General features: G+C 45.4%; 1 protein-coding gene across 2 annotated transcripts in view; it reads left to right on the top strand.

Moving 5' to 3' along the window:
• The window catches only part of BSDC1 (BSD domain containing 1), a 176,434-nt gene extending 166,630 nt beyond the window's left edge, over positions 1–9,804 (top strand). For both annotated transcript variants that reach the window (XM_085648396.1, XM_085648395.1), the window contains exon 11: positions 6,328–9,804. In XM_085648396.1, coding sequence (XP_085504522.1) covers positions 6,328–6,360 — 33 coding nt within the window. In that variant the 3' untranslated portion in view covers positions 6,361–9,804. The remainder of the gene's footprint in view (positions 1–6,327) is intronic.
• Positions 9,805–12,160: the final 2,356 nt, after the last annotated feature.

The following is a 12,160-nucleotide window of genomic DNA, read 5'->3' on the forward strand; positions in this document are numbered from 1 at the left end:
CCCTTTTCCATCTTTGGGACTGGGCAAACTCTAGCCCTGGTTTTAGTCGCTGGACTGTTAAGGCCTCTTCTGCCATAACCACTGCATTCCCGTGTCTAGCGCTCACGTCTTTTCCCATTTCTACCTCTGGTGCGCCTTGTATCTACTCGCCATGGGCCGTGAGGACCCCAAGCTGCCATGCCAAGGTGACCAAGAGGTCAGACACTTTATCTGATGCAGAGGATAGGCACAGTGCGACTCAGCTTTCTGACCCACAGGGGGGTTCAGCTGCCATTATGGTAGAGCTCTGGGCTGACTTCTGCACCATCGACGCCTGTTTTGACACAATGGCTGTGCAACTGGACCGCATGGAAGAGCGCCTGAAGCGCCATAGTACTCACCTCAATGTGGCGGAGGAACAATTTCTAGCCTGGAAGATGGCGCAACCTCCCTGAATTGATGCTTGCAGAAGAAGGAATGTCTTCTGAAGACGGTGGCTATAATGAATGAGGACCTCGAGGCGCGCTCACACAGGAACAATATTTGCATAGTGGGCCTTGCGGAATCCATGGACTTGAAGTGCCCTGACCACTTTGAGAGAATGTTCTCCAAACTATTCGGCACCCAACATTTCACGTCTACATTTGTGGTGGAAATGCCCACAAATCACTGGGTCCTTATCCCTCTCCAGGCACTCCCGCCCCCATCCCTATTGTGGCTCGCTAGCTTAATTACAGGGACCGTGACACTGTACATCATCTGGCTCGGGAGCAAGGTCCTTTGCAGTAATCGGGCACAATGATTCCAATATAACCTGATTTTGCTCTGGCTCTGCGTGGCGAATATTCAATGACGCAAAAACCCTACTACGCAAGTACAGGCTTAAATTTGGCATGCTGTTTCAAGTGAGACTCTGGGTGATTGTGGATGGCAAGGTCCAATTCTTTGACACCCCTGCAGATGTGCTGTCTTTTTGTAAGAAGCTGGGCCCTAATAAGCCTTCCTCATCTTGTTCCACTCTGGAGCGCTCTCTCCCAGACATCCAAGCACACTATTCAACTTTCATGACCACACTTTTCATATTAATGACGGGGTTGACAAACAACTGGCGGAACTCGTGTTTCTGACATGGAATATCCGTAGTCTTAACAATCCGCGGAAAGGCGAACCAGTATTTTCAGATCTCCTTAGACATGGCGTTAAGGTCGTGTTTTTACAAGATATTCCCCCCGCACTGCTTCCCTACATTTGCGGCCTCCTGGGTGTCCCCGTATATACATTGCCAGTTATAGTACGTATTTGCGCTGAGTTTTTATTCTCTGCCATAAAGTACCCCCTCAACCACCATACCACAGTTGCAGATCAGAACGGATGTTGCGTCCTTGTTACTGGTACGTTGTTTGGGGGACGGTTCCTCCTATTGAATGTTTATGCCCCTAAGGAAGACAATCCCCTCTTCTTTCAGGAACTGTCAGCCCTGCTCGGTCAATTTGATACAGATATTGTAATATTGGGTGAAGACCTCAATGTAATTTTTGACCCCTCGCTGGACACTATTAGCGTACATTCCAGTGGCAACCACACGCGCTGTGCGTCCTCCGTGATCTTATTAACACACACACTCTTAAAGATGTTTGGCATCTTCACCACTCCACCATACTCGAATACACTTTCTATTCTGTCTCTTCATGCGATTTGGACGCAGATAGACTACTGGTATATATCTGAAGGTGCTGGTCTGTGGCTTAGAGACGCCCAACTTTTGCCATATACATTGTCCAATCATGCTACAGTCAAGCCAGTGATTGACTTCCCCTACGGAGGCAGAAGGGAGCATCGATATGTCCTTCCTGGCACAGCTTTGTTGGATGCGGTTTTCTGTTCTGAACTTAGCAATTTCATTCTTGAATATTTTCAACTCCACTCTGGTTCTGTTCACAGTCACACTATATTATGGGATGCCTTCAAGGCAGACATCCGTGGAATCTGCATTTTGAAACACACAGGTGTACTCCACAACAGTCCGACGCGAATAGAGGCCGAACTTAATGATATTGACTGGGCTGACTCCCTACATACTAACTCTCCTTCCCTTCACATACGCTCCGTCCTCATTGTGGAATTTCAAGACCTTGCTGAGAGGGAAAACGCTTATCTGGGTAAATACTCCATGGCTCACAGATATGGCGAGAGGGAGCAACATAGCTGCCCTCAAGCCCAGCTCCTGCGCACCAGTCGTGACTCTGAGTGAATCACTGAACTCCACCTGGATGGTGGTGTCCGGGTTACTGCCAACGAAGATATCTTCCATGAATTAGTGTCATATTATATGCTTCTCTGCACTTCACAGTTCGATTCTGATGAGACATCACATTCGGCCTATTTTGAGGAAATAGCTATGGTCTGGCGCACACCCGGGCAACACCAATTCCTTAGTGAGCCCTTTACCAGCGAGGAGATCTCCCAAGCAATTGACTCCCTTGACAGCTCCAAGACCCCCAGCCTTGATAGCCTCACAAGTGCCTTTTATAAGGTCTCCTCATGTGGTAGATATATTATGCTGGGGTCCTCCCATCCACTCTGCAGGAATCAATGCTCTCCGTACTGCTTAAACCTTGCAATGACCCACATCACTGTGCCTCTTGTAGGCTGCTTTCCTTGCTTCATTTTGACAATGAAGAGGTGTGGCACCACGGCCAGGGCGACTGACGTTGGAATCTGAGGCTCACAGTTCGGTCCCCGGAACCGGGGGCAGGTCAGCCCAGCACCATGCGAATGGGCAATAGCTTGCTTAATCTTCCCGACGGCCCCCAGCACCGGTATGCCTTCCGGTAGCTGTTTGTGCTTTACAAATACTGGATTTACATTTACAATAAGATCCTTCACAGAGCAGTGGCCAACAGATTGTCCCTGCTGCTTGAGCAGATAATTACACCCATCCAAACCGTATTTGTCCCTAATAGGTCCACCTCTCTAAACCTGCAAGTGATTTTCTCCGGTCTGAACAGGGTCTCCCCAAATGTGCCCTTAGTCATCTCTCTTCTCGACGCGGAGACAGCTTTTGATTCTTTAGAGTGGCCCTTTCTGCATGCAGCATAGTGGAGACTGGATTCCTCGCCCTCATCTCCGTCCTATACTGTGGCCTGGTAGCCCGCATTCTGGGAAATAGTTCTTTCACAGCCCTTTACCATCTCTAGAGGCACTAGGCAGGGGTTCCCCCTTTTGCCCCCTTTTGCCCCTACTGTTCATTATAGCCACAGACCCTCTGGTCCACTACCTACAAGAAAACCACATGCACCACAGTCTCCATTTTACCCCTGGCCCATTACTCATTTCTATGTATGCAGATGACATTCTGCTATTCATTCGGCATCCCTTAGACAATTTGTCCTCCTTTGTGAGAGATCATTTGTTTTGGTTGCACCTCCGGTCTACATGTTAAATGGGCAAAATCAGAACTATTCCCCCTCACAGATGTCACTAAGCCTACTCCCTGTGAATATGGCTCTTAAATGCTGCTAAGACTCAACTAAATATTTGGGCATCATTTTACTTGGGGATGAAGAGCAAGTGATTTGCCTCAACTACGGCCCTGCCGTTGATAGGCTTATGCTTCACATTGAGCATTGCATTCGGCTCCCTCTATCCATTGCAACACGGATAGCCATTATTAAAATAGTTGTTCTCCCTGCATTGTACTTGTTTTAAAAAAATACCCATTCCTTTGAGAAACTCCTTTTTTATCACTGTGCAGTCTCCTTTTAAAATTGACTTGGGCAGGTCGCAGGCCCTGGATCAATAAATCAATCCAGATTTATAAAGCACGGCTAATCACCCTATAGGGTATCCAGGCGCTAGCAGGTTCCAGAGGCTTATTCAAATAGCCAGGTCTTGAGGTCCATTTGGAATTCCGAAAGTGAGGTGATGGTCTGTAGGTGCTTGGGGAGGCAGTTTCAGGTCTTTGCTGTGACGTGGGAGGAGCGTCCTCCACTTCTGGTTCGGTAGATGCGGGGAGTATGGGCAAGTGAAAGGGAGGCAGAGCATAGTCTTCTTGACGGTTGGTAGAACTTCAGGCAGTGGGTAGAGTTTGTGTGCGAAAGTCAGCAGCTTGAATTGGCATCTGTTCTGTACAGGGATCCAGTGAAATTGCCTGAGGTGGGGTCTGAAGTGGGTACGTCTGGGAAGGCCATGTATGAGTCTGGCTTCAGCGTTCTGTATGGTCTGAAGTCTCTGTAGGTGGTGTGCGGCAATTCCTACATAGAGGGATCTTATTCTTCCCTACAACTGGGGTGCGTTTGCAGTAATTGACTTCCAAACATACTTCCTTGTAGCTCAGGCCCAGTTTTCATATCGTTGGTATCACACTGATGCCTGCCTGCCTTATGCTAAACCTGACCTGGTGGGTACTACTCCCCTGGCAGCTCTGTTGCCACAGGGCCTCAGGTTAGACCCCTCGGATATCCACACATTGTCTACCACGTGTTGGGCCTGGCAAAAGCTTAGTCTTGTCCTGGGCAGTGACTTCTTGTACTCTCCTGCGCTTCCCCCTTCACAAAATCCATGGATGCCTCTAACACTCAAAAATTGGCCAACAAACACAGACACGACACGAATTTCACATGCTGGAAGGCTTATTCCCGTAAGGCCATGTGCTTTCCCACTTGGTGGACACAAGGTTCATTGATGCCACCTCTATCGATAAATTTGTATTTCGTCTCCTGCATGGAATACTTCACTCTTGCAACCCCTCTTATCCCTTGGTTTCCTGATGACTTCAACACCTCCCCCCCCTCTGTGTTAATAACGGGTGCAGAGGGGACTCATATGAGCGCTAAACTCTGGCGTGCTTGCATGGCCCTCCGATGCCCCCAAGCCAGCAAGGTTCCTAGGCCATCCCATCTCCGACAAGGATTTTTCCTATTGCTGTGTGCAAATTAAACTGGTATACCTTACCACTGGGATAAGTTACTCCACTTTCGGTTTTTGCACAGATCCTACAGCACCCCTGCTGGCCTTTCCAGGCTTGACCCTTCTTGGTCCTCTTTATGCCCCAAGTGCAGATTTCTTAAGGCAGACTTCCCCACCATTTAATGTGGACCTGCCCCCCTATCGCCACCTTTTTGATTGACGTGTTTAACACCCTCTCCCGCATGATTTTGATGGCTCTTGAACCGTCCCCCATGATGGCGCTTTTGGGTAATGTCGCTGACGACCATCCTGAAGAATACCTGTAGGTTCACTGCTGTAGCTCTGCTACTGGCAAAGCGAGATTTGGCGCTCCATTGGGGCAACGGATCAAGTCCCACTATTAAGCCTTGGCTACATAGCATGGCATATTGTGGCATAACAAGTGAACTTTATGCCACATTGCAACCCTCCACTGCCAGACCAAACGATTTAGCAACCCCTCTGTACCTGTCTGCTCTCTGGAATCGGATACCCAGTGCCAAGATGCCTCCACCCCCCCCTACCCTCCAGCAGCTTTCTCAAGACAATGTTGCATAGAGTTTGCCTTCTGTCTCACACTGTTTGTTGTTGATCTTGCCCTCTTGTGGTTTATGAAGTGGTGTGTCTTGATGTTTTCTTTATGTACTGCATTTTCCAATGTATTTGAAGCATTCATATACGTCTCATGTTATCCATGTTTTATTGGTGGAAAATAATAAAGTTAAAAAACAGAGGCTGTGGTGATAGGCACTTTGCTCTCATTTGCCACACCTCTGCAGGGTTCTTCAAGATGCGCCAGCCTGGGTAACTTTCGATGGAGAAACCAAGGGTATTAATTTTAGGATTTTCTGATGTTATCGAGGAGGCGACAATAGATCAGAGGCAAGACAAGGCTTCAAACATTAGCTTTCAAACCCTCACCCAAAAAATCCTCTTTAGATGACATTAGATTTTGTAAAGGGTGCTGCTGCTTGTGATTTTGTGAGGAAGGTTGAGTTACTGGTTGTGATTGTGAGCTGTTGCATCACCTATGGTTTGAATATGTATAGTCTTTCAGTCTATGGATGATGTTAATTTTATTGTTGGCTCTGATATGAGTTAAGTTGTGTTGCAGCTCCTCATTGCATTAGGTTATTGCATTATGACTCTTCAATAGATGCAGTAATGGATTGCTGTTGTGGTGAATGAAGTGCTTTTTTGTCATCGGTTGCGATTAGATGTGCCTAGTCTGTTGGTTGTGGTTGAGTGTTGCATTAAAGTTTGATGTATTGGCCCTAATGATTAAACAAGGTGTTGCCTTGCAGTGCATGATTGGACGGTTTCTTTGGTTCATGTGATTTTGTTATTGCAAACCCTCTCATATTTGTTTTTTACTTCTCTAAAGTTGTCTTTTCCTTTCAGCTGGAGGAGGAGGAGTGGGAAGATTGGCAATAGAAGATGAAAAGCCTGAAGTAATGCGTGTGTAAATATGGGATACCAGTTACCGCTGCCTGCTCTGTCCAGTTCTACCCATTGTCTTTCAGTGCTCGCCTTAATACCATAAGAACCTTCCTTGGTGTGTCTGGAGCTTAAAGCGCATACAGGAAACTATATGAACTGGCAGAGGGGTTGGTGAGACAGATCTTCCATTTTACTTTGGGTGGAGGTACTGAACTGGAAGGGACCTCAAACTGTGCAATGGGAAGGGCTGTAAATGGACCATTTGTCTTTGTTCTCCTTTTGTGTTCCTTCTTTGCTAAACCCATCAATCCCAGTTTTATCAGAAGTGTAAATGGCTGCACTTTATGCTTGGTAGGTTGGATCAGGTCTTGTGTATGGGAAAGATGAATACATTCTGCTATTGTCCAGAGAGTTTACTTGTCCCATGGGCAATGCCGAACAGCACCACAGAGTGGGCTGGTATAATCAGATTACAAAATTAGAATGTGCTAAAACAGGACTCCGCCTGATTAAGGGGATTATTCTAAGCGTATGAATTTAGGATAAGCAACCAGGGTAACTAGGACTAAAGGGGATTTTTTCTATATTCCCATTGGGAAGTGGGGTAAAGTTACTTATATACAGACACTAATGTCCTTGGTACAGGGACAGCATCATAGGCCATTTTAAAGCAGGATGTTTTGGAACCAGAGCTACCCGTTGAGTAAGAAGCAGCCTCTGTGCTCACAGTTTTTAGCAGCAAAATGTGATTTTGACCTGCCTACAATGACAAGCAGTCACTTGTTCAGATGCTGCCATTGAAGTTTAAGAGGTCACCTCAGACCAAGCTCCCAATGGCAAGTGTTGAGAACCATGGTGTGTTTGGAGGTTCTACTTCTTTGCTTTCTGATAGTGGTGTAGGTCAGCCCTCTGGTACTCATCTTTAAATTGGCATTGAACGATTCATTGCTACTTCCTTTTGGGGATTGAGGGAAGCTGGTGCACTTGGTCCTGTTTCTGAAGAATCTGAAGACAGATGATACATTTTAGTGTATGGTGGGTGGTGGAGTTTGATTAACCTTTTGCATTACATCTGTGTGCTGGTGGGGGAAGGTCAAATGCACTTGTGTATGTCTTTGCAGTGGCTTGCGGGTATATATTCACTTCTTGTTGGCAAGAAAGTGTGCATCCCTCCTCGGTTCTGCAGTGGATGGAAGTGGTACGTCTCTAGTTCTTATTAGTAGTATGTATTTTGGTGTACAGCCTGGTGGTAGGTAGAACATCTCTACTATCACATGGTGCTTAGGGAGGATATATCTCAGCTTTCTGTTTGTTGAGGTGGGAAGGGTTCACGCAGTTGTGCTTCTGCAGAGACTCCAGTGAACATCTGTACTAGATGAAAATGTTACATGCTTCCAAACCCGTCTATGAAATGGTGGTACATCTCTTGTTGGTTCAGAGGGCAGACGCTTTTGTGTCTTTCGGGTCTTAACTCTCTAGAAAATTTGTAGAGGTGGGGCATCTCTACTCACAGGTAACGTAAATGTTTTATGGATGGGGGGGGACATTTGGTCTGTTTTTGTAGTCGCTTTAGGTAGAACATCTGTAGTTATTGGCTGGAAGGTCAGATGCAGGTGGTCCTGGCTCTAAAATGGTTGCAGTTGCCTTTGCAGTTTTACTCTGGGGAGATGGGCTATGTGCTGGTGCGAGTATGGCCAGAAACCTTACCTTTTGGTGGAATATGTTCAGAATGGTCTGATTAGACCTTTCTGTGCAGTTGTGAAGATCAGAAATAAAGGGGGAAGAAAGAGTGCATCTCAAACAGGGACCCCCAGGAAATAGGAGGACACCACATATGTCTTAAAAATGCTTCAGAGCAGACCAACTAATGCACATGCAGCAACTCGAGAACGTTCAACATAAGGAATAATGTACAACCTATTCAGTTCCTTCTCTTCCCATTCCCTTCACTTATTAGCTCCATCACGGCAGTCATTTAGTTTACTGGAGCCGTTCACGTAACACGTGATGTCCAAACTTTTACTGAACCAAGTCTGTGGAGGGCTTGCTCTGATTTTGTTACACATAAAGACCTAAATGGTGTCTACTTCCAAGCAGTACATTTCAGAATGACATTTTCCATTGACACTTACACCGTTTCACAGTCAAGAAGGTATTCTGTTGTTAATAAAAATGCCTTGTCAGACTATCTATACCTAAAACAGAGTGTAGCCAAATGTTATAGGACCACATACGAATAGGCTACTTTAGGCTGCTAAAGATGCACAAGTGAGGTGTTGTAGCACTCTTCTCCCATGGCTGAACTGTGGCTCTATTACACCTGTGTATTCCGGCTAACCTTCTCCAATTATACATTTTATTTTTATTTATGCGAAGTTAGAATGATCTTGGGTTTTTTTTTTTTTTTCGTGGGCTGGAGGATTTGAATATGTGAAACTATAAAGGAGTGAGGGAGGGAAAGTCACTTGCAGTTTGATGGGTTCCACTTAGTTTTGCTCAGAACGCAATCAATTTTAGCACTAAAGTCACTTGAAGATTTGAAGCTAGTCCAGCCGTGTGCTGTATTTGGGTCTTTTAGCCTTACTTTGCTATTCCTGGGCAGTACCTGCATAGCAGTTGACTTGGTGAGAGAGAAGACACATTAAGGTTCTGCTACTTCTAAAGCATTCATTTTTTTAGAAAGCTGCAAAACTACCATCTGACAAAAGTGTAACTAAACAGGAATATAAAAAAAGCTACAGACACAAGAGATTGGGAACAGCAGATACAAAAGCTCTTTAGGGCATGGGGCAGCTAAGAAGTTTGCTAGCACCAAGGTTCACTTCTGCATCTTTTAACACACAACAGATTTGTGCTTTTTCAGTGGCTCAGAAAACGTTTACTACTCTACTATCTTCAATCAGCCTGAAAGATTATCCACCTGTGTAGGCTTAAGCAGAAGATTCCTCTAAAAATACACTATTCAGTTGTGTCTAACCATCACTATGTGTTGCTTTAGTTGATGCAAGCATGCTGTCGCTGCTTTAATGGATCCAAGAGGGCACAGGCTTCTGTTTGGGTGTTATCAGGGACCGAGTTACACACATGCATACTGGAACCCGTTCTACGGACATGAGGCAATACCTCCTTTGTCTCCAGAGCATGTTCTGGAATTCTCACATGGGGCATGAGCATTAGCTCTCTGGTAGAATCTTTCATATTAAAAGAACTGATCTGATAATTCAATTTCAGAATTCTTTTCTTCATCTACTAACCTATTGATTATTTGTGCAATATCTTCCTTTAAATTATAAGCCTCTCCTGCAATATTTTCTATTGTAAAACCAGATGAGAGAAAAAGAAAGCAAGACTAATCTTGTGGGAAGTTGGTTTTGTTAATACTTTGTCCTAAATCTTTTGAAGACTTGTAATTAACAGCTATTAAAGATCTCTTCACCACGCAACTGCCTACATCCTGGTTTTTATTTGTGAACATGCTCTGTACATGTGTGATAGAAAATTATAGTGTTTCTTTGGGCTGAGCTAGGCATTCAGAACAGGTTTGGCTGTTGAACTCTGGCTGAGGAATGAAGATGTGTTTCTTGCCAAGTATTGCTGGGTTGGTCACCGGGGCTCTAAAGAGTCAGAGCTATGCTTCTTCAGTTTCCCTGTGTCATGGTCTGTATGCCTGGTCTCTGCAATTAGTCTGGGTGGGATGTAGGTAAACCTTGTTCCTGTAATTGATTTGGCTGGTTGTTAACCAGTTTTCTTTTTAATGGGTTGGGCTGATTTGCCTCAGCTATGTTCCTGTAATGGGGCTGTGTTGAATCGGTTTGGTTGTCCCTTGGGGTTGTTATTGTGTTGGGAACACAGTTAGGTATCCTGTTGTAGGTTCAGCTGAATGCCAAAGGTTTTTGCTGTAATGGGGCTGGATAGATTGTGTTTCTCTGTAATGAGACTGGGTTGATTGTCCTTAAAATTTGACCCTGTAATGAGTCTTGATTTCCTCCCAAAGATGTTCCCAGAAGCATGTGTTGGTTGCTCCCAACTTTAACCCAATAATAAGCTTGACTCTTCCACTCTAGTTTTTCGTGTCCCTTTAGTGGGCTGGATGTTTGCCACTACATTTTAATTTGAGATGAGCTTTGTTTGATTGAAACTGGAGTGATGCTTTACTTATGGATTGGTAAACATTCAGCAATTTCTTACTTCAGTTAATCTCTTCTCACATCTCACCCCTTCAGTAGTCTATTTAATTAATCCAAAGCTTCTGATAGAGACCTCTAACTACAGATTCCTCACCTTGGAAGTCTCCCCAGGTGTCAGACTGGATCTGGAAATCTTTGAAGCAGTACCCAATGTGCGCCTGAAGGTGGTGCCTGCAGCTGCTCCCCATATCTCCCTTGCCGTATGTGACATGTACAGGCCTATATAGACGCCACACGTGTGCTGACATCAGTTCCTTTCTTTCCACGCCGACAAACGAGGATCTACCCCTGGTTTCTTCAAGACTATTTTTCCTTGATTTTTCTAGACCTTTTTCCTTTAAATTGTTTTCTCAAGCATGCAAGGGACAAGTCCTCAAATAAATCCTCAGGGTTTAAGTCCTATGTGAAATGTCACCCGCCGTTTTTTTAGTCTTTGATGCCCACTTGGTTTGCATTCGTTTCCTGAAGTCTTCCCATGAATTGCGGTGAGTGTGACTGGATGCACCTGAAGGTGATCCAGGAACGGGAGGCGAAGTTGTTCTTCACCTGACACAAGGAGCAGATATGCTGGTCAAAGTCGGTGGTAGGTTGTTCCCGATCTTCGTCTTGTGAGCTATCCGAAGAAGTCATCATTGAGGTCACACTCCTATGGTAAGTCTAATAAGAAGCTTTCTAAACAGGGCTCCAAGTTCCCTGAGAATGCATGAGGTCATTACACCTCCAGGGCCTGCTCCCAGAGCCCTACTCCGGTGCTGGATCCAAATTCCGCTCCAAGCCAGCCTGTGTTTCAGGCCCGGTGTGATTCTTGCTCAACTTCGTAAGTTTCAGAAGGTCTTTATGCAATTATTTATCCATACGCTTCCCTCTGGAGCGCCTTTTGGCCCCATGGAGTTGAGAGGTCTCCAATTTGGTCTCTGCTGGCAGGACCTCCACCCCGGCACCAGTTGGGCCCTCTAGATCTGTTTCTAGATCCGTGCTAAACCCTGCACCTATGCTGCTAGCAACGCCATCCCCAACACCAATACTGACTTCACTGGCATTGGTAGAGCAACCAATGCCATTACCCATGCCGATCCATCGCCGTGACCCCAACTGGCATATACCTCAACACCGCTTTTTCCAGTCCTAGGTTCTGACACAGTTCATTTACCCCCAAAGAGGAACACTTTCTTCATGATTTTTTTTTTTTTGCCATAGATCCTAAGGGCACCTACGATGATGCCATTGAGAAGTCATATCACAGCCACAGGCCAACTGTTATGGTGAACTCCAAGAAGCCAGTGGGCTTGATACATTTTGTGGTGTTCTCCCCTCTAGGGTCAGCCACAGAGGTCTTGGGTCTTCAACTCCCCTGTCATTAAGGGAAAATTAAATTTTCTGACTGAGGTCCTTCAACCTGGACAAACTGCTTATGAGCCTCTTTTGCTTTTATATTTTTTTTCTTTCTTTTTTGTTTTGTTAAGCCATTATAGAGTCACATATACTTACAAAAACATAGACAAAGACACACAAATTGAAACAAACGATAATATTTTAATCAACCTTGGGTTCCAACACAGAAACGGAGAGGGGCTGAGAAGGCACAAACATAAATAGCGAAGAATAAC

Source organism: Triturus cristatus, chromosome 3_2, assembly GCF_964204655.1.
Source record: "Triturus cristatus chromosome 3_2, aTriCri1.1, whole genome shotgun sequence".
NCBI lineage: Eukaryota > Metazoa > Chordata > Amphibia > Caudata > Salamandridae > Triturus > Triturus cristatus.